At 57.6% G+C, this 24,688-nt stretch overlaps 2 protein-coding genes and 1 long non-coding RNA gene across 4 annotated transcripts; 2 read left to right on the forward strand and 1 right to left on the reverse strand.

Moving 5' to 3' along the window:
* The first annotated feature begins 1,671 nt into the window (after window positions 1-1,671).
* LOC105491945 (leukocyte receptor tyrosine kinase) lies at window positions 1,672-12,992 on the forward strand. 2 transcript variants are annotated; one of them, XM_071067060.1, is made up of 20 exons: window positions 1,672-2,360; window positions 2,907-3,050; window positions 3,149-3,320; window positions 3,746-3,896; window positions 4,049-4,195; window positions 4,419-4,575; window positions 4,652-4,834; window positions 6,883-6,981; window positions 8,114-8,266; window positions 8,678-8,773; window positions 9,045-9,240; window positions 10,650-10,740; window positions 10,877-10,941; window positions 11,124-11,253; window positions 11,347-11,444; window positions 11,587-11,679; window positions 11,778-11,879; window positions 11,991-12,125; window positions 12,199-12,289; window positions 12,386-12,992. In XM_071067060.1, the coding sequence occupies exons 1-20, from the start codon at window positions 2,318-2,320 to the stop codon at window positions 12,632-12,634; spliced, it is 2,595 nt and encodes an 864-aa protein (XP_070923161.1). In that variant the 5' UTR covers window positions 1,672-2,317; the 3' UTR covers window positions 12,635-12,992. The 2 variants fall into 2 exon arrangements, with proteins under 2 accessions (XP_070923161.1, XP_070923162.1); XM_071067061.1 differs by lacking the exons at window positions 4,652-4,834; window positions 10,650-10,740 and having other exon boundaries at window positions 9,161-9,240.
* Window positions 12,993-13,073: 81 nt separating this feature from the next.
* On the reverse strand, window positions 13,074-23,662 carry LOC105491958 (inositol-trisphosphate 3-kinase A). The gene is made up of 7 exons (XM_011758742.2): window positions 22,537-23,662; window positions 15,080-15,176; window positions 14,788-15,004; window positions 14,439-14,643; window positions 14,120-14,221; window positions 13,766-13,837; window positions 13,074-13,663 (listed from the first exon to the last, which is right to left on the reverse strand). The coding sequence occupies exons 1-7, from the start codon at window positions 23,023-23,025 to the stop codon at window positions 13,460-13,462; spliced, it is 1,386 nt and encodes a 461-aa protein (XP_011757044.1). The 5' UTR covers window positions 23,026-23,662; the 3' UTR covers window positions 13,074-13,459.
* Window positions 23,541-23,900, forward strand: LOC139355458 (uncharacterized). Its single transcript, XR_011606135.1, has 2 exons — window positions 23,541-23,677; window positions 23,790-23,900. It is a non-coding gene; the product is annotated as an uncharacterized lncRNA (long non-coding RNA).
* The last annotated feature ends 788 nt before the right edge of the window (window positions 23,901-24,688 follow it).

Genomic DNA, 24,688 nt, shown 5'->3' on the forward strand with positions numbered 1-24,688 from the left:
TTTGTATTTTTAGTAGAGACGGGGTTTCGCCATGTTGGACAGGCTGGTCTTGAACTCCTGACCTCGTGATCCACCCACCTCAGCCTCCAAAAGTGCTGGTATTACAGGCGTGAGCCACTGGCCCAGCATTTTTTTTTTTTTTTTTTTGAGACAGAGTCTCACTCTAGCCCAAGCCAGAGTGCAGTGGCATGATCTTGGCTCACTGCAACCTCTGTTTCCCGGGCTCAAGCGATTTTCATGCCTCAGCCTCTGAAGTAGCAGGGACTACAGGCGCACACTACCATGCGCAGCTAACTTTTTGTATTTTTATTAGAGGCAGGGTTTTGCCATGTTGCCCAGGGTGGTCTCGGACTCCTGAGCTCAGGCAGTACGCCTACCTCGGCCTCCCAAAGTGCTGGGATTACAAACGTGAGCCACGGCGCACGGCCCCAATAGGTTTTATTAAGCAACTACTGTATCAGCAAATACCAATGATTCTCAAACTTTGTGACAAAAATCACCTGGATGGTATTTTAAAAAGGATAACTGGGCCCTACCACCAGAAGCTGCTGATTCAGTACGTCTGGGGTGAAACCCAAGAATCTGCATTTCTAACAAGTTCCCAGGTGATACTGATGCTGATATTCTTTTTTTTTTTTTTTTTTTTTTTGAGACGGAGTCTCGCTCTGTTGCCCAGGCTGGAGTGCAGTGGCCGGATCTCGGCTCACTGCAAGCTCTGCCTCCCGGGTTCACGCCATTCTCCTGCCTCAGCCTCCCCAGTAGCTGGGACTACAGGCGCCCGCCACCTCGCCCGGCTAGTTTTTTGTATTTTTTAGTAGAGACGGGGTTTCACCGTGTCAGCCAGGATGGTCTCGATCTCCTGACCTTGTGATCCGCCCGCCTCGGCCTCCCAAAGTGCTGGGATTACAGGCTTGAGCCACCGCGCCCGGCCTGATGCTGATATTCAGAACCAACTACACAACCACAATTTGAAGAGCAGTGGCCTAAAGAGGCCTTGCAAGGTAAATTCCGTGATCTCATAGTGATAACTAGGGAATAGAGACCAGGAGTTTTTTTTGTTTTTTGTTTGTTTTGTTGAGACGGAGTCTCACTGTGTCGCCCAGGCTGGAGTGCAGTGGTGCAATCTTGGCTCACTGCAACCTCCGCCTTCGGGGTTCAAGCAATTCTCTGCCTCAGCCTCCCGAGTAGCTGGGATTACAGGCGTGCACTACCACGCCTGGCTAATTTTGTATTTTTAGTAGAGATGGGGTTTTGCCATATTGGTCTATCTAGTCTCAAACTTCTGACCTCAGGTGATCTGCCTGCCTCGGCCTCCCAAAGTGCTAGGATTATAGGCATGAGCCACTGCACCCGGCCCTCAAGTTAGAATTTTAAGCAAATGATCGAAGACTCAAGACACAAAACTACCTGAAGGGAGTGGCTCCCACATTTGTAGGGTACCTTGTAGCTTACAGAGCAATTTCCCTTCATATGATTTTGCAGGTGGTGGGGAAACTCTCAGAGCAATTGTGGCCTGTGCTACATCACCCATTTACCAGAGGTGCTAGTACTAGTGCTCAAGATCAATCGATCGATCGATCTGTCTACCTATCATCTATCGTCCTTCAGTGCTACTAAAAGCACTCAGATCTTCTAACGTCTGGTCCAGTCTTTTACCCCATCACAGTGAGAAGCTGTGCACAGGGGTAACACGGGCAACGGAATTATATTAGGCAAACACAGAGATCCAGGTTTCTGGGGGTAGCAGGGAGGTTCAGCCTTGCAGTCACAAAGGCACCACTGAAAGGCACAAGTAATGGCAGGTGATGAGGCCTTACTTGGGGCAGTTTAGAGAGTACTTCCCACGTGTGGTGACCCGTGCCACACACCCACCACCACCACTACCACAAATGAAGTGCACACTCCGCTGCTCCTGTCCTCAGGAACCTGGAAGCCCCCACCTGGTGTCCGAGGTGTAGCTCCCGCTTTAAGAGTGGGGCACCTCCTCTCCGGCCTCAAACCTACCCCAGCTCCCAGCAGGCTGCGGCACATCTGACGGCTGGAGACTAGAGCCCCTGGGTGGGGACTCCTTAAGGCTCCTCCCGGAAGCGTAGGGACCTCGCTGCCCACACGCCCCTCCCTTTCCTCCTCTGGCGTCCTGGGGTCTGAGGTGGGCGTGGCCAGGCCGGCTTTAGGTCCAGGGAGTGTCTCGCCGGCCGCAGCACACCCCTGTAAGTGGCGGCCAGGGCTGCGGTGGCCAAGTGAGCTGTCAACTTCAGGTTGACAGGGGTGTGGCCACGACCGCAAGGGCTGTTGTTGCCGGGTGGACCTAACAGGGATGGGACGCTGGGGCCGGCTGCTGGTGTGGTTCGGAGCTGTGGGTAAGTGCTGTCTGGCGGTCAGGGGACCGTCCAGCCAAAGGCACCTTCCTAGGCTTGTGGGTGGCCGGTCGCAACAGGCCAGGTGTCGGTGGTTCCTCCAGAGGCCTCGAACTCTCACAACCACATTTCTCCGGTCCGTGCTTCTGGAGTGCGGGCGGAGAAGTGCCAAGTAGTGCGAATCCCAGAGTCTGGATCACGCAGCTTGGGAAGGAGGAACATTCTTTGGGGTCTCAGCACCGCCTTGGGGCGGGGCAACCAATCTAAGTCGAGGAAAGTATTGGAGAGGCTGCAGGACCAAATTCAGTGCAGCCTCTAAGTTATTCTCTGGGAAGGGCGGTCGAGGAGAGAAACTGGTAGAGCTATCAGCGAGCACCCGCGGGGCTTCTGCGACCGGAGTCGGGTAGTGGCTTCCAGGCTGAGAGGGGGGCTGGGCAGGGTGAGGGGTGTGGCCGCGACCGCAAGGGCAGCTGTTGCGGGGTTCTCTCTTTCTTTTATTTCCTATTTCCACCCGCCTTAATGTCCTGCGCCTCTCCCAACACCTTTCAGGCGCCATTCTCTGCTCTAGCCCGGGTTCCCAGGAGCCTTTTCAGCCGTCCTCACCCCTGCCGCTGGCAAGTCCTGGCCCCCAGGACCCGAAAGTCAGCGCCCCGCCTAGCATCTTGGAGCCAGCCTCCCAGCTGAATTCTCTGGGTGAGCTTTAGGCGCCTCCTTCCTCTTCCGCTCACCACACCAGACCCCTCTGGCCCAGCCAGGGGCTCGACGACCCTTGCCTCACTCCTTGCTCTCAGGCACCGAGGGGTCCTGGCTGTTTTCTACCTGCGGGGCCAGCGGCCGGCATGGACCCACACAGACACAATGTGATGGGGCCTACGCGGGGACCAGCGTGGTGGTGACCGTGGGGGCCGCCGGGCAGCTGAGAGGCGTGCAGCTGTGGCGCGTGCCGGGCCCTGGCCAGTATCTGTAAGTGCGGGGAGGGGGTAGGGTGGGCAGTGACCTGCTAGTTGGAGGTTTCACCGTCAGGGGAACGAAGGCCACTTGCGCACCCCCTTGTGTCTCGGAGTATTCCGCAGAGAGGTCCACCTTGAGTGCCCTTCAAGGTGGCAATAGTTGCCACCGAGTTAGCCCTGACCCGGACCCTCTTACACCGAGCGGAAGGCCCCCAACCAGGGCGGCGCCAAGGGGTACTTGAGCCTCCCCACATTTCCACGAACCCTCCTGAAATAAGTGTAATATCTGAACTTTTGGTGTGCAAACCTGCCCTTTCCATCCCGTCAGAGTCGATTGCAGCCTCCAAGTCCCTCAGATAAAAAATAATTCTGGAGCCTTCTCTGTTGCCAACTTCTGTTAGCACCGAGGGCCGGGGACTCACCGACCGCTCCCCGCAGGATCTCAGCCTACGGAGCCGCGGGCGGCAAAGGCGCCAAGAACCACCTGTCGCGGGCGCATGGCGTCTTCGTCTCAGCAATCTTCTCCCTCGGTCTCGGGGAGTCGCTGTACATCCTGGTGGGGCAGCAGGGAGAGGACGCCTGTCCCGGAGTGAGCGCAGCCAGTGGGGATGGGGCGGCGCCGGCGCCGCGGGGCGAGGGCTGCCTGGGGGCCTGGGGAGCGTGCTTTCCTCGGTGCCGGGTCACCAGCACAGCGAGGGGAGGCTCCCGGGCCCCGCCGATTCCCGCCCCCGCTGCCCGCAGGGTAGCCCGGAGAGCCAGCTCCTCTGCCTCGGGGAGTCTCGAGCTGTTGAAGAGCACGCGGCGATGGATGGGAGCGAAGAGGTCCCAGGGTCGCGGCGCTGGGCGGGAGGTGGCGGGGGTGGCGGGGGCGCCACCTACGTTTTCCGGGTACGTGCTCCCTTCAGCGCTCAGCGTGGGGGTCCTAATCCTCTCCCCAGGGTCGCGCACGCACCCGCGCTCCGTCCGTCCGTTGGGGTCCCCCTATACCTGAGCTGGGCTGGGCTGGGGGCCCCTGCCCTTATCCGGTCCTCCGGGGCGGGAGCCCTCGCCCAGTGGCAGTGCCCCTGGACGGCTGGAGGGCGCGTCCTGGAACACGCCGCTGGTCCCACAGGTGCGCGCCGGAGAGCTGGAACCGCTGCTGGTGGCGGCCGGAGGCGGCGGTCGGGCCTACCTGAGGCCGCGGGACCGAGGCCGGACTCAGGCCGCCCCCGAGAAACTGGAGAACCGCTCGGAGGCGCCCGGAAGCGGCGGGACAGGCGGGGCGGCAGGTGAGGGCGCGGGGCTGTGGGGAGAGGCGGGCGTGCTCCCCGTGTGGCTGCCAACCTTCCTGCTGTCACTCTGCAGGTGGTGGGGGCGGCTGGACGTCGCGGGCTCCCTCTCCGCAGGCCGGCCGCTCACTGCAGGAGGGGGCGGAGGGCGGCCAGGGCTGCTCCGAGGCTTGGGCGACCCTTGGTTGGGCCGCGGCCGGCGGCTTCGGGGGCGGCGGCGGGGCCTGCACTGCGGGCGGAGGCGGCGGCGGCTATCGGGGTAGGTGCACCGTTGGAGAGGGCACCTGAGCAGGCCCGAGGGTGAGGTGATGTTAGAAACTCAGCACAGGCTGGAGCCCTCAGGAGGATAGGTGTGGGAGAGGCATTAAGCCCTTCTCAGCAGCTCCAGGCAAAGCAGGAGCTCTTAGAAAAGGAGGTCGAATATATTGCAAATCAGCATGCAGACAAGACTCCCTATATTTCCATTCAATCCAGGATATTTCCCATCACAGCAGGTCCCTGCCTTGTTCTGTAGCAGTCGTCAGAATTTAGAGCTGGCCAAGTGAGCAAGCTGAGCAGGAGGGCAGAAAGGCAGGATTGGGTTAAGTCAGTGGTCCTCAAAGTGTGGTCCAGGAACCAGCAATAATCCACACAACCTAAGTTGTTCGAAATGCAAATTATCGGCTGGGCCTGGTGGCTCTCGCCTGTAATCCCAGCACTCTGGGAGGCCAAGGCAGGTGGATCACCTGAGGTCACCAGCTCAAGACCAGTCTGGCCAACCTGGTGAAACCCTGTCTTTACTAAAAATACAAAAATTAGCCCGGCATGGTGGCGGGAGCCTGTAATCCCAGCTACTCTGGAGGCTGAGGCAGGAGAATCACTTGAACCTGGGAGGCAGAAGTTGCAGTGAGCTGAGAACTCCATTGCACTTCAGCCTGGGCGACAAGAGGGAAATTCTGTCTCAAAAATTAAAAAAAAAAAAAAAAAATGCAAATTATCCTGGGAGTTGGGGGAAGGTTAGGGAGATGCTGGTCAAAAAAATGCAAAATGGCAGTTAGATAGGAGGAATACCTTCCAGAATCTACTGTACTACATGGTGGCTGTAGTTAATGACGATGTATTCTTGAAAATTGCTAAGAGAGGCCGGGTGCGGTGGCTCACACCTGTAATCCCAACACTTTGGGAGGCGGAGGCGGGTGAATCTTTAGGTCAGGAGTTCGAGACCTGCCTGGCCAATATGGTGAAACCCCTGTCTGTACTAAAAATACAAAAATTAGCCGGGCATCGTGGCATATGCCTGTAGTCCCAGCTACTCGGGAGGCTGAGACAGGAAACTCGCTTGAGCCCGGGAGGTGGAGGTTGCAGTGAGCCAAGATCGCACCACTGCACTCTAGCCTGGGTGACAGAGCAAGACTCTGTCTCAAAAAAAAAAAGGAAAAGAAAATTGGTAAGAGAGTAGATTATAGGTGCTTTTACCACAGAAAATAAGTATGTGAGATAGTGCATATATTGGTTTGAATTAGCCATTGCACAATGTTTACATATTTCAAAACATCATGTTGTATACAATAAATATATGAATTTTTTTTTGAGACGGAGTCTGGCTCTGTCACCCAGGCTGGAGTGCAGTGGTACAGTCTTGGCTCACTGCAACCTCTGCCTCCTGGGTTCAAGCAATTCTCCTGCCTCAACCTCCTGAGTAGCTGGGATTACAGGCATGCACCACCATGCCCGGCTAATTTTTGTATTTTTAGTAGAGATGGGGTTTCACCATGTTGGTCAGGCTGGTCTTGGTCTCCTGACCTCATGATCCGCCCCTGTCAGCCTCCCAAAGTGCTGGGATTACAGGCGTGAGCCCTGAATTTTTATTTTTCATTAAAAATTAATTTTTAAAAAGAAATGTGAATTCTCAGCCCTTCTGTAACATACTGAATCAGAAACTCTAGGGGATAGTCCCAGTCATCTGTGTTTTGATCAGTCCTCAAGTCTGGAAATGACTAGTGTAAATGCCTTTGTGCCTGTCCGGGCTGTTCTGTTCATACGTACGCACATCATCTATATTCCCACAGAAAGGGACTGTGAGGACATGGGACAGGAAGGGTTCAGGCAGGCAGGAGGCATCAAGCGTCACAGCCAGCCTGAGCTAGGCCTTCAGTCTCCAGCTGATTACCCCTTCCTCACCTCCTTCACTCCCACTTGTGAACAGACAGCACTTGCATCATGATGCTGGAGAAGAGAAGGCCACACTGGGATTTCCACTGGGAGATTCCAGCTTCTCCCCCATCCCCCATTTTTGCAGTCAAACCCTCCATCACTCTCCACTTCCAGGGGGTGATGCTTCAGAGACTGACAACCTCTGGGCTGATGGGGAAGATGGAGTATCCTTCATACACCCCAGCAGCGAGCTCTATCTGCAGCCTCTGGCAGGTATTGGCCCCAACCCCACCTCTCAGCCTGGCCTGGACTTCTTCCTCAATCCCTGAACCCACTCCTGCACTGCACTGAAGAGCCATCTGCACCGTGAATAACCTTTCATAGCACAGGATTCTTGCATAGCACAGGGTCATTTGAAAAGTGGGCTGTCGGCCGGGCGCGGTGGCGCAAGCCTGTAATCCCAGCACTTTGGGAGGCCGAGACGAGCGGATCATGAGGTCAGGAGATGGAGACCATCCTGGCTAACACGGTGAAACCCCGTCTCTACTAAAAAATACAAAAAAAACTAGCCGGGCGAGGTGGCGGGAGCCTGTAGTCCCAGCTACTCAGGAGGCTGAGACAGGAGAATGGCGTGAACCCAGGAGGCGGAGCTTGCAGTGAGCTGAGATCGGGCCACTGCACTCCAGCCTGGGCGACAGAGCGAGACTCCGTCTCAAAAAAAAAAAAAAAAAAAAAAAAAAAAGAAAAGTGGGCTGTCATCGTGCCATTGCACTCCAGCCTGGGCGATAAGAGCAAAACTCTGTCTTAAAAAAAAGAAAAGTGGGCTGTCAGTTGTGCTGGATGCCAATGCAGGGCATGCTGCGTGCTTGTCAAGTACCCCCTTGCTATGAATTCACTTCAAATACCTGGGAGTGTGCAGGCTTGACAGAAGTCCCCCAGCTTCTCTCACCGCCCTTGTAAGCTTGGTGCTGCTCTTTGCTCTAAAGTCCTGGACAAGAATTAACCATGTGGCTGGAAAAGGCATGTATTTATTTATTTATTTATTTATTTATTTTTATTTTTGAGACAGAGTCTCACTCTATCACCCAGGCTGAAGTGCAGTGGTGCGAGCTTGGGTCACTGCAACCTCCGCCTCCCAGGTTCAAGTGATTCTGCAGCCTCAATCTCTGGAGTAGCTGGGATTGCAGGCATGCGCCACCACACCCGGCTAATTTTTGTATTTTTAGCAGAGGCGGGGTTGGCCAGGCTGGTCTTGAACTCCTGACCTCTGGTGATTCGCCCACCTCGGCCTCCCAAAGTGCAGTGATTGTAGGCGTGTGCCACCATACCCAGCCAAAGGCATGTATTTAATATATCCCAGCCCCAGCCCCACCACACCATACCATATCAGTTCTTTTACTCACAGTCACCGAGAACCACGGAGAGGTAGAAATCCGAAGGCACCTCAACTGCAGTCACTGCCCTTTGAAAGACTGCCAATGGCAGGCAGAGCTCCAGTTGGCTGAGTGCCTGTGCCCAGAAGGCATGGAGCTAGCTGTGGATAACGTCACCTGCATGGGTATGTCCTACCTTTGCCCAAGGTCTGGACTCCTGGGGTCACAGACTGGGAGGAGCAGTAGGCCACTGGGAAAGATGGTATAGAGATTTGCTGCGTGCCAGGCCCTGTGGTGGGTGCTGGGCAGGGGACTGGAGATTCATGGGTGCACAGTGCCTTTCAGAGGCATGTCGTCCAGTGTGGGAGGCTGTTTAGATATAGCTATGTAAATGTATATCTCAAGTGACGATTGTTGTGGGAGGTATAAAGTGCCTTAGGGGTGTTCAAGAGGGAGAGGTTGCTTTTGCCCAGGATAATGGGGGAAGGCTTCATGGAAAAATTAACACTTGAGCTGAGTCTTGAAGCGTGGGTAAAACTTGAGGGTAGAGGAACAGAGAAGACCTTCCCACTGGAGGTGTCTCTCTTTCTCCCTAGACCTGCCCAACCCCCCAGGCCCTCTGGTTCTGATGGTGGCTGTGGTGGCAACCTCAACACTGAGCCTCTTTATGGTGTGTGGGGTCCTGATTCTGGGTACGAAGCATCTAGCAGGCACAGCTGATTCAAGGCTGCTCCTCTCCAATGAGCTGGGGTGGGCTTCTGTGGGGTCCCGGGGCTGACTTCACGACCACTCACCGCAGCAGAGCAGTGGTAGACTCCTGTGGGACTCTAAGATAGGAGGGAGCTGGGGAGGCCTGGGGAAAACGTTTACCAGAATGAGCACCTGGAGGGGTGTCCTGGGCAGGTGGGGGAGGGAGACCTGATGGGCAGGCGGAGGGTGTGCCGTTATTCTCCCCACCCCCAGTGAAGCAGAAGAAGTGGCAGGGCCTGCGGGAGACGAGGCTGCCGAGCCCTGAGCTTGAGCTGAGCAAGCTTCGAACCTCTGCCATCAGGACGGCCCCCAATCCCTATTATTGCCAGGTGGGGCTTGGCCCGGCCCAGTCCTGGCCTCTGCCCCCAGGTGTCACCGAGGTTTCCCCAGCCAATGTTACTCTGCTCAGGTGAGTCTTCTGCCTCCTCCTGAGAACCTGTGCAGTCTGAATCCCCACCTCTGATTCTCTCCCTGCTGTAGTGAATTATAAATCCCAGAAACAATCTGGCCCACATCCCTTGCGTACGGGAGAGGGAGGCCGGGAGAAGCTCCAGAAGGGCCAGGAACTTGCTCAAAGTCACCTCTCCGTCCCAGTTCTTAGAATATGATCTCGCAGCTGGGCGTGGTGGCTCACGCCTGTAATCCCAGCACTTTGGGAGGTCGAGGCGGGCAGGTCACGTGAGGTCGGGGGTTTGAGACCAGCCTGACCAACATGGAGAAACCCCATCTCTACTAAAAATACAAAATTATCTGGGCGGGGTGGTGCATGCCTATAATCCCAGCTACGTGGGAGGCTGAGGCAAGAGAGTCGCCTTAACCCGGGAGGCGGAGGTTGTGGTGAGCCGTGGTGAGCCGAGATCACACCATTGCACTCCAGCCAGGGTGACAGAGTGAGACTCTGTCTCAATAAAAAAAAATATGATCTCACGCCTGTAATCTCAGCACTTTGGGAGGCCAAGGCAGGCGGATCACCTGAGGTCATGAGTTCGAGATCAGCCTGGCCAACATAGTGAAACCCTGTCTCCACTAAAAACACAAAAATTAGCCAGGTGTGGTGGCACGTGCCTGTAATCCCAGCTACTCGGGAGGCTGAGGCAGGAGAATCACTTGAACCCGGGAGGCAGAGGTTGTAGTGACCCGAGATTGCACCATTGCACTACAGCCTAGGTGACAGAGCGAGACTTTGTCTTAAAAAAAAAAAAGAGAGGCCGGGCGCGGTGGCTCAAGCCTGTAATCCCAGCACTTTGGGAGGCCGAGATGGGCGGATCACAAGGTCAGGAGATCGAGACCATCCTGGCTAACATGGTGAAACCCCGTCTCTACTAAAAATACAAAAAACTAGCTGGGCGAGGTGGCGGGCGCCTGTAGTCCCAGCTACTCGGGAGGCTGAGGCAGGAGAATGGCGTAAACCCGGGAAGCGGAGCTTGCAGTGAGCTGAGATCCAGCCACTGCACTCCAGCCTGGGCGACAGAGCGAGACTCCGTCTCAAAAAAAAAAAAAAAAAAGAGAGAGAATATGACTCTTGGAGCCCAGGGATCGCCTCCCTCCCAGGGCATCTGCAGGGACACCAGGGAAGTCCTCATCATGCACTCTCACCTTGACTCTGACCCGCACCTGCCCTCTCTTTTGCCCTGGCTCTATGCCAGTCAGCATCACCCTTGCAGGGCTTCTACTTGGGGACATGCCATGGTATGGAGAGAGTCTGTATAGGGTCAGCTGGGCATATGGCAGGGGCAGGGGAGGTAAAGGGGATACTAGACTCTCTAGGGCTCTTCTCCAGGCTGCCTGCCCACTCCCTTCCAACCTGTCTTCCTGCAGAGCCCTGGGCCATGGTGCCTTTGGGGAGGTGTATGAGGGACTGGTAACTGGCCTTCCTGGGGACTCCAGTCCCCTGCAGGTGGCTATCAAGGTGAGAGGATTGGGACTTCTGGCTGGGGGTAGAAGAGTGGAACACCCTGAAGGGAAGGACAATGACTACAGCTAGGGTTAACCCCCCTCCCGATGTGTCCAGGGCAACTCAGAAACTGTGCCCTTTTCCTCCCCAGACCCTGCCAGAACTCTGCTCTCCTCAGGATGAGCTGGATTTCCTCATGGAGGCACTCATCATCAGGTGCATGCGGGACCAGGGGCAGGGCTGGAAGGCGGGAAGGGAAGGCTCAGGAGCAGCTTCTCTTCACCCTGAGGCTGAGGTAGCAAGTCAGGGGACACAGAGGGCCTTTCCAGCTTTGTGGAGCCTAGAACATAGTTTCCATCTCCCTGCTGGTGACGGGGTATGTCCACCACCCCACTCAGCAAGTTTAGCCATCAGAACATTGTGCGGTGTGTGGGGCTCAGCCTCAGGGCCGCCCCTCGCCTCATTCTGCTGGAACTGATGTCTGGAGGGGACATGAAGAGTTTCCTGAGGCACAGTCGTCCACACCTGGTGAGACCCTTGTCTCAGCCCCCCAGGCCCTTCTAAAGACCCTGTCCATGTGTCTGAGACCTGCATGGACTGATGTCCCTCTGCCTGACCCAGGACCAGCCATCACCTCTGGTCATGCGGGATCTGCTGCAACTGGCCCAGGACATAGCCCAGGGCTGCCACTACCTGGAGGAAAATCACTTCATCCACAGGTTAGGAGCAGTCCTGGCTCAGGGGACCCCCATCCCCACTCCCTCCCCAAGGAACAGCCCTTCCACACAGCTTTTAAGGAAATAGATCAGGAAGAGCAAGAACTTCTGAATTCTGGCAGTGATTTTTTTGCCTACTCTGTAGGGATATTGCTGCGCGGAACTGCCTGCTGAGCTGCACTGGGCCCAGCCGTGTGGCCAAGATTGGGGACTTCGGGATGGCACGAGATATCTACCGGTGCGGAACTTGGGGAGGTGGGAAGGCTCTTGCTCCAAGGGGGTTTTGCCTGCACCTTGGTGGTAAACAACTCATCATTCACCTCCTCCCTCCTGTAGGGCCAGTTATTACCGCAGGGGGGACCGGGCCTTGCTCCCAGTCAAGTGGATGCCCCCAGAGGCCTTCCTGGAGGGCATCTTCACATCCAAGACAGATTCCTGGTGATAATACCCTTCCCCTCCCCTGAGGCTCATCCTGTCCTTTCCAGCCACCTCATGTGAGGGGAGGCTGCACCTGACGCGTCTCACTTGGTTCCCCCACTTGTGATGCAGGTCTTTTGGGGTGCTTCTCTGGGAGATCTTCTCACTGGGCTACATGCCCTATCCTGGGCGCACCAACCAGGAGGTGCTGGACTTCGTCGTTGCAGGGGGCCGGATGGACCCTCCTAGGGGCTGCCCAGGGCCTGTGTGAGTTGAGTGCTGCCTGGGAAGGGAGGTCCTTCACAGCCATGGGTGGGCATGAACTCTTGCCTCTCCCCAGGTACCGCATCATGACCCAGTGTTGGCAGCACGAGCCTGAGCTCCGCCCCAGCTTTGCCAGCATCTTGGAGCGTCTTCAGTACTGCACTCAGGTGTGCCCCTGACCTAATCTGACATCCTGGTCTTGTGGGTCAGGAGGCGGGGCCAGAAAACTCTATGCCCGGTGCTGCCTGAGTCTTCTATTACAGGACCCTGATGTGCTGAATTCACCCCTGCCAATGGAGCTGGGGCCCACCCCAGAGGAGGAAGGGGCTTCTGGGCTGGGGAACAGATCTTTGGCGTGCCTAAGACCCCCACAGCCCCAGGAACTGAGTCCAGGGAAGTTGAAAAGTTGGGGAGGTAGCCCTCTTGGCCCCTGGCTTTCCTCTGGCCTCAAGCCCCTCAAATCCAGGGGCCTCCAACCTCAGAACCTCTGGAATCCCACCTATCGCTCCTGAGCCCCAAGGAGCCCTGAGGGTGAGGACTGAGGCACTGAGGGTCCCTCCCTGTACTCCTCAGGCTCCTGGGTGGCCTGTTATGCCAGCGGCCCCTGTTCCCTGCAGTCTGTGCTCTGTGTCTGGGCCTGTCTCGGAGCTGGCCTGGCAGCACTGCACTTGCCATGCCGGAAACCAGCCCAGGCCTCCCAGGGAAAGGCCCAGCCACTTCCAGCTTTTGATCTTTGGGCCAGAGGCCACCTTACACACACCCCAGGTGTCCATGGGGAGCACTGGATTGCCCTCCTACTATGAGCATCCTTCATCTGGGCAGAACCCCACCCTGCAGATGCTTCTAATAAAAAGCGCTTCTCATCTTCCAGCGATCTGAGTGGATGCCAGGGATACAGGAAGAGGGCACCAGAGGAGGGAGGGGCGGAGGGCTGAGGCACAGGAAGCTGCATCTTGTCTTTGAGTTTTATTAGGAAGGGGAGTCCATCCTAGTGTGAGAGGTTAGACCAGAAGGTCTAGGCTTGCTAAATAAAATCCACGGTCTGGCCCCTCTGGAGAGGGCAGAGCCTCCTCAGAAAAGCTGGCCTGAGGAAGAAGCCCTTTGCCCCCTCCCCTCCTATAAGTTAGTGTCATTTGGCTCTGGGAACGCTGGGGCCCGGGGTGGGCGAAACCCCTGGCATCGGCAGTGCCCCCCCTTAGTGGTTGGCACCTGGCCCTGCCGGACCCGGTGAACTGCCCTGCACCGCGGGGCTCCAGTCTCAAGCCGGCATGCACGGTGGGGACAAAGCTGCAGGTCCACATGTCAGGGCGGCGGCCCACGGGGACAGGAGTCCAGCCTCATCTCTCAGCCAGGCTGGCCAGGATGCCAATGAGATTGTCCAGCCCCAGCAAATAGCCGTCCTCGCGATTGCCCTCCTCCCAGGGCCGCCGGTGGTCCAGGATCTGGCCATCGGGGAGGGGCGTGGTCTTGCCGAAGTCGATGAGCCACACGCCGGCGCGATGGCAGTGATCGTGCACAAAGAGGAGCGAGCTGCCGATCACCTGCGAGCCCCGCATGGTCAGGCCGCGGCCCTGCCCAGAGACGCCCCCGCCGGGTTCCCGCCCTAGCCCTCGCGGCCAGGCACCCAGGCGGCCACGGCTTACCTCGTGCCTCCTGAAGAACTCAGAGACCTCCAGGGTGTCCCGGATCTGCTGCAGGCGGTTCAGATACCGCCTCTGCAGAGGGTGGGTGGGAGAGGAGAGCAAGTTAATTAAACGCCAAGTGAGCCCCTGCTAACGATAAGGAGCCGGGACCCAGGCTGGGCTTGGCAAATGCTGCTGTGAGGAAGACCCAGGACGCCGCCTGGCGTGGCCCAGAAGGGAAGGAGCCTAGAGCAGTTGCGACCCAGTGTGGTGAAGGCCACGGTGGGGACACAGCTGAGGGCACTGGGCCAGATGACAGGGGCAGTCCCTAGTTTCAGGCTCCCTAACACCTCAGGGTTGAGATCCCGCTCTCACCAGCACTTCCTCGTCTCCTTGCACAAACTCTTCAAAGACGCGAAGCACCTGCTCCCGGCTTCGCGTAGTCTTGAAGTCGGTGCTGCAGGAACCGTCCGCTTTCTGGAGGTGGGACAGGAGTGTCAGGGGCCCCAGGCCCGCCAGTGGGGAAGAGGACAGCCTAGGGCAGTGGTACCTCCCAGTTGCAGGGGACTGCGAGGCGGTGGGAGAGGGCGGAGGGGCAGGCAGGGCGGGAGCGGAGGAGGTGGGCGCCGACAGATCGGGAAAGACAGGGCGCAGTGGGGCTGGGGCGGTGCCAGTCGAAGCGCGCCTGCCCCACCTTGATGCCCTCGATGCGGAAGCCGAGCGTGGTGCTGGAGCTGATGCCTTCCCGCCACTGCATGTAGCGTGGCTTGGTGACTGCGCGCTGCGCGTGCTCCTCCTCAGTGGGCGCTTCAGGGTCCACCGCCAGCATCTTCTTGTACATGTCCTTCCGTAGCTTGGGCCGCTCACGGGCCTTGGTCAGCTCCTCCTCTAGGTAAGTCCTATGGGGGCGCGGGCAGCGGCCAGGGCATAAGGGGGCGCACAAGGAGACCCCTTCGAGCTCTCGCCCCGGGACCACCTCAAGCAGTTGTCCCAGCCCCGGACCCCCACTTGATCCCCCAACCAACCTGGCAGGGCACGCATACCTGACGCCCATTTTGCAGTCGAGCACACAGGGCCCGTCGAAGCCATCTAGTAGGTCCTGCAGCTGCAGGTAGCTTTCGCCGTCATGCTCTACCACGCCGTGGAAGGCAGGCACGCAGCCGCGCAGCGCGTCAGCCATCAGCCTCGCCAGGCAGTAGCGCTCCGGCTCCGAGCAGCGCTTCAGGATCAGCCCGCTGGTGCCCGCCGCCTTAAAACTCCCTGTGGACCTGCATCCGTCAGCGCCGCTCAGCCCCTTCCCGTCGCGGGCACCTGCCCACCCGCCCCGCGGCTCACCTGTGTGCCCTGCCAGCTGCACCCAGGCGTAGCGCTTCTTGAAAGGGCTTATGACCGGCAGATTGACCATGGTTCGGATCTTCTGCCAGTGGCTTTTCTGAAAGCGACAGGGTCAAAGTCTGCAAATCGGTGTCTCGGCAATGCATAGCCCTCCCCCCCACTGAAACAGGGTCTCACCACGCCCCCGACCCACCGGAAGCAGCTGGGGCTGGATGAGTCATTCATTCATTCATTCACTCTGGGAAGGTTTATTGTGCGCCTGTGTGGCGGGCGCTGACACAGGCGCAGTGAAGGTGATTCCAGCGTCTCCAATGAGCTGTCAAGAGCCTGGACTTAGCATCTGAAGCCCCCGGTTTGCGCTCCAGCTCTGCCACTGAAGAACGCGTGGGCAAGTTACGAAAATGCTCTGTCGAGGTGTTTGAACTGTTGTGAGCATCGGAATTACCTGATGGTCACCCTTGTTAAAAACTGCAGATTATCAGGCCTACCGCAAGGAAATTCTAAGTAGGTCTAGAGTAGGGCCAATTTTTTTTTTTTTTTTTTTTTTTTTTTTTTTTCCCCAGATGGAGTCTTGCTCTGTCGCCTAGGCTGGAGTGCAGTGGTGCGATCTCGCCTCACTGCAACCTCTACCTCCAGGGTTCAAGCGGTTCTCTTGTTTCAGCCTCCCGAGTAGCTGAGACTACAGGTGCACACCACCACGCCCAGCTAATTTTTTTGTATTTTTAGTAGAGACAGGGTTTCACCACATTGGTCTGGCTGGTCTCCAACTCCTGACCTCAGGTGATCCACCCACTTCGGCCTCTTCAAAGTGCTGGGATTACAGGTATGAGCTACCACACCCAGCCCCCAAATTTTTATTACTACCAATGCCTCAAAAGATTCCAGGACCCAAGAAACAAGCCTCTGTGCATCCGTAAGAAAAGGATCTACAGGGCCGGGCGCGGTGGCTCAAGCCTGTAATCCCAGCACTTTGGGAGGCCGAGACGGGCGGATCACGAGGTCAGGAGATCGAGACCATCCTGGCTGACACAGTGAAACCCCGTCTCTACTAAAAAATACAAAAAAACTAGCCGGGCGAGGTGGTGGGCGCCTGTAGTCCCAGCTACTCGGGAGGCTGAGGCAGGAGAATGGCGTGAACCCGGGAGGTGGAGCTTGCAGTGAGCCAAGATCACGCCACTGCACTCCAGCCTGGGCGGCAGAGCGAGACTCTGTCTCAAAAAAAAAAAAAAAAAAAAAGAAAGAAAAGGATCTACAAAATGAGGCAATAACTATCCTTACTGGGTTGCTGTGAGTAGTAAATAAGTCTTGAGCATGACAGGCGCCCAGCTCCCCCATCCCATTCCATGATATGAGGCAGAAGCTGAACAAATCTCAATCACTGATTCCTTCACTTGGGACCTTGGTTCCTCTCATTTAGGGGGAGACAGACATACACAGAAACAAACCTGTACACAGGCTCAGGGCAGGGAGGCCAGCCTGGCAGGGCCTGGAGAAAGAACAGGCTGGGGCTCTCCAAGCCTTTCTTGCTATCCCTGGATTCCATGCACTCATTAGCTGGCAAGGCCTAGGGCACCCTTGGTTTTGATCTGGACCCAGAAATTTTAAGCCATGAAAATAAGGTGCAGGGCTGGGCGTGATGGCTCACGCCTGTAATCCCAGCACTTTGGGAGATCGAAGTGGTTGGATCACGAGGTCAAGAGATCAAGACCATCCTAGCCAACATGGTGAAACCCTGTCTCTACTAAAAATACAAAAATTAGCTGGACGTGGTGGCATGTGCCTGGTCCCAGCTACTCGGGAGGCTGAGGCAGGAGAATCGCTTGAACCCGGGAGGCGGAGGTTGCAGTGAGTCGAGATCGAGCCACTGCACTCTAGCCTGAGATTCCATCTCAAAAATAAAATAAAATAAAATAAAATAAGGTGCAAACCTGAGGGCCTGTCAACTTAGACAAACCTGGGAAGGAGATGGAGGGTTTTTTTTTGTTGTTGTTGTTGTTTTTTGGTGTGTCCCTTATCTTTTCTAGCCTCCAGCTAATCCTGAGAGCATCCCATCCTCTGGACCTCTCCTTGTCCCACCCACAACTCAGCAGCCCTGTGTCCTCTCTGAAGTGCACAGGTTGGCTCATGTCAGCTGTGTCTGCTGCCTCCCCCCAGAGGCGCTTGCCTTTTAGCACAGTTACACATGTTATGCCCCCACAGGAATATACCTCCCTGACAAGAGGGAGTTCTAAGAGAGAGAGGGAGAACTGAGGGAGTGGCCTAAGTAGAGGAGGGCTGCTGACCATAAAGCCCTTTCCCATGGGGAGGAAATGGAGGTTATGACAGAGCACTGGGTGGGGGAGTCAGTAGTTGGTTGCAGTCATAGCTGTGTCACCTTCCATCCGAGTGAACCCAACCAAATACTGCCATCTGTGTGGGCCTGTTTCCCCTGGGAGGCCATAGCTGCTGCCGTAACATGAACCATCAAATGCTGCCTGCCTATTGCATGTCAGGCACTTTCTCATCTTTCATCAGGCAGCATTGCTCCCACTTTCCTACCGAAGCCCTTACATGGCACACTAGGGTGTGATCACGTGCCCAGTCCCCAGGGATCTGGGGGTGTAGCCAGAAGCAGCCCACTAGAAGCATGACATCACTTTCAAACTCCTTTTGAAATCTTTAAATACACAGCAGGTTTGCATTCTGCTGCATAATAAATCCAAGTTTTATTATAAAACTCACCACCTCCAAACCCTCAAGTAAAATTCCAAGAAGATGATATATGTGCCATGTATATTCAGCAGCACCATCCTGTACCCCCTTCTCCCACACTCAGTTTGAGAGCCATAACGAATGCACATGCATAGCAAGTGCATGAAGTGGTATTATTCCCATTTTACAGAAGGAAATCAAGGGGAGTTACATCCCCTCACGCCCTGCTCCAGCCTCCACATCTCTGGCTGAAGCTCTCTATCAGCCCATCCTCCCTCCCCATGTTTCAATTGCCCCAGCAGGTTCCAAAGTATCCCCAGCAGGATGCTACCATCCTGCCTCCCTTTGGGGGTTAAATGGGATATGGCATGAGAAAGTGCTTTGTATGTGGTGAAGTGAGGTGCAGCATTAAGGCAGTCTGAGTTTTGACTTCTGGGGAACACTGAGACCTGCCTGGGGGCCCTCTCTACTGGATGGTCACCTTTGCCTTTATCCAAAAGAATGAATTTAATGGCTGTAGGGACCTGCTAGAAGAATTTGGGGGATAGTGGGACCAGAACGGATGTAGTGAAGAGGAAACTTGCCTTGGGTTAGGCAGGGTGAGGGAAATGCACCATCCTTTTAGAGCTGTGCAGAAGCAGTGAGGAGGGCTGGAAGGTGGGCCTGGTAGAAGATTTGATGTGTGTCTGAAAACCTGGGCTACTACCATTTGATTGATGGACCTGCTCCCAAGCAGGGGTAAAATGGCATCATCACCTACTCTCTTGACCTTGGTTTTCTGCATTTCATAAGAGTCAAGAGCAGCAGCAACTAAGGCCGGTCCTAGCTAGCAGGTTATAAAATACTTTTTTTTTTTTTTTTTTTTGAGACAAGGTCTCACTCCCATTGCCCAGGCTGGAGTCCAGTGGTGCGATCACAGCTCACTGCATCCTGGACTTCCAGAGTTCAGGTGATCCTCCCTCCTCAGCCTCCAGAGTAGCTGGGACTACAGGTGTGAGTCACCATGCCTGGTTGATTTTTTGTATTTTTGTATGTATGTATGTATGTATGTATGTATGTATGTATGTATTTGAGTGGTGTGATCTCGGCTCACTGCAACCTCTGTCTTTCAGGTTCAAGCAATTCTCCTGCCTCAGCCTCCTGAGTAGCTGGGATTACAGGCGTGCACCACCACGCCTGGCTAATTTTTGTATTTTTAGTAAGACAGCATTTCATCATGTTGGCCAGGCTGGTCTCAAACTCCTGGCCTCAAGTGATCCACCCACCATGGCCTCCTAAAGTGCTGGGATTGCAGGTGTGAGCCACCATGCCATTTTTTTTTTTTTTTTTGTATTTTTAATAGAGACAGGATTTTGCCATGTTGCCCAGGCTGGCCTCGAACTCCTGGGTTGAGGTGATCCTCCCGCCTTGGATTCCCAACATGCTGGGATTACAAGTGTGAGCCACTGCTCCCAGCCTACAAAAAATTTTCATACCCATTATCTCATCTGAGCCCTCCGTTCCACCACCTGAGGTTGCTATGACAGATTTAGCCCCCCTGCCAGTAACAGGTATGGCCAAGCATGGCAGGAGTTGTGCAAGTGTCATGGAATTCAACTCACTGCCACCTTCCATCTTAGGGAGATACCTCCCCCAGAGAACATCACGCTTTTAAAAATGAATCTAAGGCCAGGCACAGTGGCTCACACCTGTAGTCTCAGCACTCTAGGAGGCCAAGGCGGATGGATCACTTGAGGTCAGGAGTTCAAGAGCAGCGTGGCCAACATGGTGAAACCCCATCTCTATTAAAAATACAAAACTTAGCCAGTGTGGTGGTAGGCACCTGTAATCCCAGCTACTTGGGAGACTAAGGCAGTAGAATTGCTTGACGCCTGGAGGCGCTTGAACATCCTCTGGCTCAGGCCTCCCTCCACGAAGGTGCCCTCTCTGGGAGACCAACACACAGCCAGAGGCTACCTGGGTATCTTGAGGCAAAGGCTAGGATTGCTGACTGTGGGAGAGACTTTAATGAAGTCACAAGAGGGCCCTCTGATAATTCCTTACTCCTAGGGCTGAACAGGGAGCACCTCTCTCTGGGCAGGGCTTAGCTGGTTACTAGCCTCAGACCCTCCTTTGTCTAAGCTCTATTTGGAAGCCTTGAAGACACCTGCTGATGCCGGAGCAGACCGGCAGATGGGTGAATGCTCTGTTTTCCGCACTCACCCTTGCTCCCTGCCTCCAGTCATCCAGGCTCTGGTCGAAGCTCTCGACCAGCCCAACACCCTCCCCATGTTCCAATTGCCCTATCAAACTAGCACTCCCTGTGGTCGTGGTGGTGGGGAGAGCAATCAGTTTAAATTTATAAAACGATTTGCACTAAGGTATAAGTGAGCCACGACTTCACCTTCCCATGGGCATTAGCTTTTTAAAAAGGAAGTCTGTTAACCTAAATTCTGCTCTATAATTAGTGGAAAGTGATGTGTGGGAATTCTGAGTCCAGGAGGGGATGGCATCCAGGTCTCCTTACCTATCCTGGAGCACAGCAAGAAGAAAACCAGATGAACAGGAGCCAAACACCCTCTCTTTTCCTCCAGCAACACCCCACAATTGTTTGAGGAGGCAGGCAAGGCCTTAGAATCATGAAGCTGACCTTGGGGGTGGGCCTCCAACTTCTCCCCTGGCTGGTTAGGAAAAGCCTGCCCATGACTTTTTCCTCTGCCAGAGTGAGGCCGCCCAGTCTCAATTCCCCTGCTCTGGGCAGGCTGGAGAGAGCTCCTAGGAGGTGAAGGGGACTACGTATGCCCCAGGCAGAGGCAGGCAGGCAGGCAGGCAGGCAGGCAGGCAGGCAGGCAGGCAGGCAGAACCTTCCTGGGCTTCGGCCTGCATGGGCCGCGCTTAAGGGGCTGGTAAGCCAGGAGTCCTAGAGTCCGGCCCAGGTGCATCCTTCATGGTCAGGCGGACCTGCCTTGCTTCCTGCCTGGGAAAGCCCTAAATTGGCCTGGGCGGGCGCGCTGTGCGGCTCTGGGACCCGCCGCGAGGCAAAGTCCGCCCTGGGCCCTTCCACACGGACGCAGGCAGCCTCTGTCAACAGCCCCTGGCTTATCTGCTGCTGCTGTGGCTGTTTGCCTTCGGGGAGGCCCCGGCGGGCCTAGGGGTGGGGAAGGCCTGGAAGCCGCAGCCTTGGAGCTGGAAAGGCCCTCAGCGGCGATTTGCACCGACTCCGGACGGCTCGGGGGCGGCGGGGTCGCCCAGGTCCTCGAGGCTTGACCTCAGCCGGGGCGGTCTCTCCTACACCCAGGCATAGGCTGCGGGACCTCCTCTTAGCACACTCCCTCTCCCAGGCACTTCGCCGAGTCCCTGCGGGCGGAAGAGGGAAACGGGACGCGCCCGCGCTTCGCGCCCTTTCGCCTGCGCCGCCTCTGAGGTGTCAGAACTTCGGCGGGGGCCGCGCCCCCGGAGCTGCTGCTCAGGCTTTTCCCCACACTCCACCATCCTGCGAAGCCCCGGCATCCGCCCCCTGACCTAGGCAAGGATTACCCCAGAAACGATCCTGGGTCCAGGGCTGCCCTGAGCACCGCGGGAGAAGGGGAAGCGGCAGGGCTCGTAACCGAGCCCGGCTCACGCAGCACCTGGCGGCGGGAGGTGTTCCTGATCTGTGAGGCTTTTCCCTTCTGGTATCACTGACAAACCCCATCGCCCTCCGGGCTTGTGAACCCCTGCAAGTCGCCACAGCTTCCCCGCCTTGTCCCATCGAGTGTGCGGCGGAGCAGACGCGCGGCCACAGCTCTCCCCGCTCTGCCGAGCCGACCCGACCCGGCCTTCTGGGCAGGCCCCAGACGCCCGAGGCCAGGGGCGCCCCTCGCCTCTTCCTCGGCCTCAGGGACACTTGTCTAACGTGGATCTAAAGCAAGTCCTGCGCGCTGACCACGGACAGTTATTCAAGGTATTTGGCCGTGGTTAAAACGAGGGGAACAAGGAGGGTGTCCCGGGAGCCGCACATCCCTAGCGGCGGGCGTCAGGAATGACTTAACAGTGCCCGGGGCTGTGTTTTCCGAGGGTCAGACCTGGTCCCAGAACACCCAGGCTATCAGAGGCAGAGACTAGCAGGCTGATCCCGCCCCCTTGCAGCCTCAGTTTACCGTCCCTCTCTGCAGCGCTCAGGAGCGGCGAGCCGGGAGGATGGGAGGCAGGGCTCGCACCGGGTGGGCTGCGTTCCGCTCCCAGCCAGAGCTCCCAGGCCTACGCCCCTCCCTCCCCTGCGTCCACGCCTCGTGCGGGCGCTGGGAGCAGACGGCAGCGGCTCCCGAGCAGAGCCTGGAGCGCCGCTCCACTCCCACTCAGGAGAGGGAAACCGTGGCAACGGCGGGGGTGGGGCCACGGCACTAGAGAGGGGGCGGGGAGTGAGGGAAACGCTCCTTCGCCCCTCTCCTTCCGAGGGTTCACCTGGCAAGGCTCAGCCCCTCCGATCCCTCATGTCCTACCCCACAGCCAACAAGGTCCGCTACCCGCGCTTCGCCCAGTCCCCGCGGCGGGTCGCCTGCTCCTCGCCCCGCTTCTTAGACGCCCCAGGGCCAGCGCCACGACCCGCCGGCGGAGCCGGAATGAAAGTTGCCCAGGCGAGAGGTCGGCCAGGCGCCTCCCTCTGACCCCCAGATTCCTCCTAAACCGCGAGAACAGGACCTTCCGCGGGAGGGAGCATGGACAGGAGCGGGTCCTCCGGGAGCTCCGAGCTGGGTCCCCCGCGCAGCCCCCGCGCCCGGCGCTGGCCCCGCCCCCGCGGCCCGTACCTGACCCACGTCCTCGCCCGCTTCCAGCTGCACGTTGCCGCGGCTCCGGCTCTCACTGTCGCTCAGCAGGTCGTCCTCCGAGTCCTCGAGCAGCGACGAGGAGCCAGTGGAGGAGACCGACGAGGTGGAAAGGCGGCGCGGCTGCTGCAGGTGCGAAGAGCCCGCTGCCGGGAGGCAGTCCCTCTCCCGCTCGGGCGGCCCAGGGCTGGTCGGGGGCACGTCGGGCTCCTCGGCTGTCACGGTCAGCTGAGGGATCACCCGGGCCGGGGGAGCCCGCGGAAGCCCGTTGGGGACCTGTCCCCCACGCCGCTTGGCCCCGCGAGCCCGGGGCTCCCCCGCGGCGGCGGCCGCAGCGACCGCCGCACAGCGCGCCTCGAAGAGCAGGCGCAGCTCCCCGACACTCCGGCGCGGGGCCCGCTCCAGCCCCGGGCTGCAAGGCCTCGCGCCCCCCGGCCGCGCCATGCCCGTTGGGCCCCCGGGCAGGGTCATTTCCCAGTGCCGGCGCCGCCGCTGAGCCCACCAGCCCGCGGCGCGCCGGGGACTGGAGCGGCTCCGCGCCCCCGGCTGGAGACGGCCCCGGGGCGGAGCCTGCGCCGCTGCCCGCCCGCGCCCCGCCTCGGCCGCGCCCCCCGCCCACTCCTTTCACTTTCAGAGAAAGCGCGGGCCTCCCAGGGACCCTGCCAGGCACAGAAGGCCCGCGGTGGCTCCTCGGGGTGGCGGGGAAGTCCAGCCTCCGCAGGCACAAAACCTGGGCCCGGGCCCCAAGGCTTTGCTCCGCCCGCCCTCGGGGAGGTGGGAGGGGCCGCTCCGCGCCGGGGCCTCGCAGCCTTCCCGGGCTTCCCGGCTGGGAGGGATTCCTCCAGGCCGCTCCACTGGCCCTGTCCCTGCGCAGGAGGAGCTGGTCCTGCTCTTGGTCCCCTACCCCGTTCCCCGGGTTCCTTTGCATGTTTCATCCCTCCCGGACAAGGGCTTCAAGTCTCCGGGGCCTTTCTCCGGCCCAAGCTCCTGAACAGAGTTCAAGGCCACCAGCCTCCCAAATAAGCCCCACCCCAGGGCGTGCACCCAAGTGGAGACTCTGCCCCAGGGACGAGCTGAGGCTGCTCCCCGCAAGCTCCCCACTTCCCGGCGGGCAGAGAACAAGGTCAGGGGGCGGGGCCTGGATCTGTCCCCGTGGCTCAGCCGAGTCCCGGACTGCATCTCCCCCGCTGCTGGGTGGCGGGAGCTGAGCCCGCCTTCCTCCTCCTCTCCTCTAGGAGCTCGGGGCTTGGAGTCCGCTGTGCGGCGTTCAGCAAGTTATTTCACTTCCCTTGACTGCGGATTCTCCCGTTGCCGCGAGAGTAAAATAAAAGATTTGAAATCAGGTACACCACACTCTAGATGTGATTTTTAGGCAGTCCCTTTACCCCCTCCGTATATTTCTGCGTTTGTACATTTAAGAAAACCTCACCCAACCCACAGAGTTGTGTCTGTAAAACTGGGAAGACAGCACTGATGTTTAAGAGTTTCAGACACTACAAAGTGCTTATCGCGTCATCCCATGTGGATCTTCGGCCACTTCCCATGTTGGTAGTCAGCTGACCGGCGAGGCTGCTTTGAGGAGAAGTCACTGTTTTCCTATCTTCCCATAGTGCCAGAGGAGTGAGGGTCCCCCCTCAGGCACTCAGTGCCTGGGAATGGCTGGGGCCCTGGGGACAGAGCAGTCCCAGAAGGATTGCCTTGGATGCTGAGACGGCCACAGGAGGAGCTATCCTTCCCTTCTCTCCCCTCAGCCAGGGCTCAGGAGTGACCCAGGAGAAGGAAAAAGGAAGTTCAGTGGGAACATGGGGAATCTTCGGCAAAGCTTAGTGGCTCACGCTTGTAACCCCAGCGCTTTGGGAGGGCAAGGCAGGCAGATTGCTTGAACCCAGGAGTTCGAGACCAGCCTGGGCAACATGGCAAAACCCTATCTCTACTAAAGATACAGAATATTAGCCAGGTGTGGTGCCATGCACCTGTAGTCCCAGGTGGGAGGCTGAAGTGGAAGGATCACTTGAGCCTAGGAGGTCGAGGCTGCAGTGAGCTGAGATGACCACCACACTCCACCACCACACCCTGCACTCCAGCCTGGGCAACAGAGTGATAACTTGTCTAAAAAAAAAAAAAAACAAACAAA

The sequence above is a fragment of the Macaca nemestrina genome, chromosome 7 (assembly GCF_043159975.1).
Source record: "Macaca nemestrina isolate mMacNem1 chromosome 7, mMacNem.hap1, whole genome shotgun sequence".
Taxonomy (NCBI): domain Eukaryota; kingdom Metazoa; phylum Chordata; class Mammalia; order Primates; family Cercopithecidae; genus Macaca; species Macaca nemestrina.

What these genes read in the sequence shown, in the direction of transcription:
- LOC105491958 (XM_011758742.2), bottom strand. Translation starts at nt 23,025, where the DNA reads ATGACCCTGCCCGGGGGCCCAACGGGCATGGCGCGGCCGGGGGGCGCG. An exon ending in CGGGCGAGGACGTGGGTCAG is followed by an intron (nt 15,177 to 22,536) that starts GTACGGGCCGCG and finishes TGTCGCTTTCAG; the next exon opens with AAAAGCCACTGGCAGAAGAT. An exon ending in TCCGCATCGAGGGCATCAAG is followed by an intron (nt 14,222 to 14,438) that starts GTGGGGCAGGCG and finishes TCCCACCTCCAG; the next exon opens with AAAGCGGACGGTTCCTGCAG.
- LOC105491945 (XM_071067060.1), top strand. Translation starts at nt 2,318, where the DNA reads ATGGGACGCTGGGGCCGGCTGCTGGTGTGGTTCGGAGCTGTGG. An exon ending in GAAAATCACTTCATCCACAG is followed by an intron (nt 11,445 to 11,586) that starts GTTAGGAGCAGT and finishes CCTACTCTGTAG; the next exon opens with GGATATTGCTGCGCGGAACT. An exon ending in ATGGCACGAGATATCTACCG is followed by an intron (nt 11,680 to 11,777) that starts GTGCGGAACTTG and finishes TCCCTCCTGTAG; the next exon opens with GGCCAGTTATTACCGCAGGG.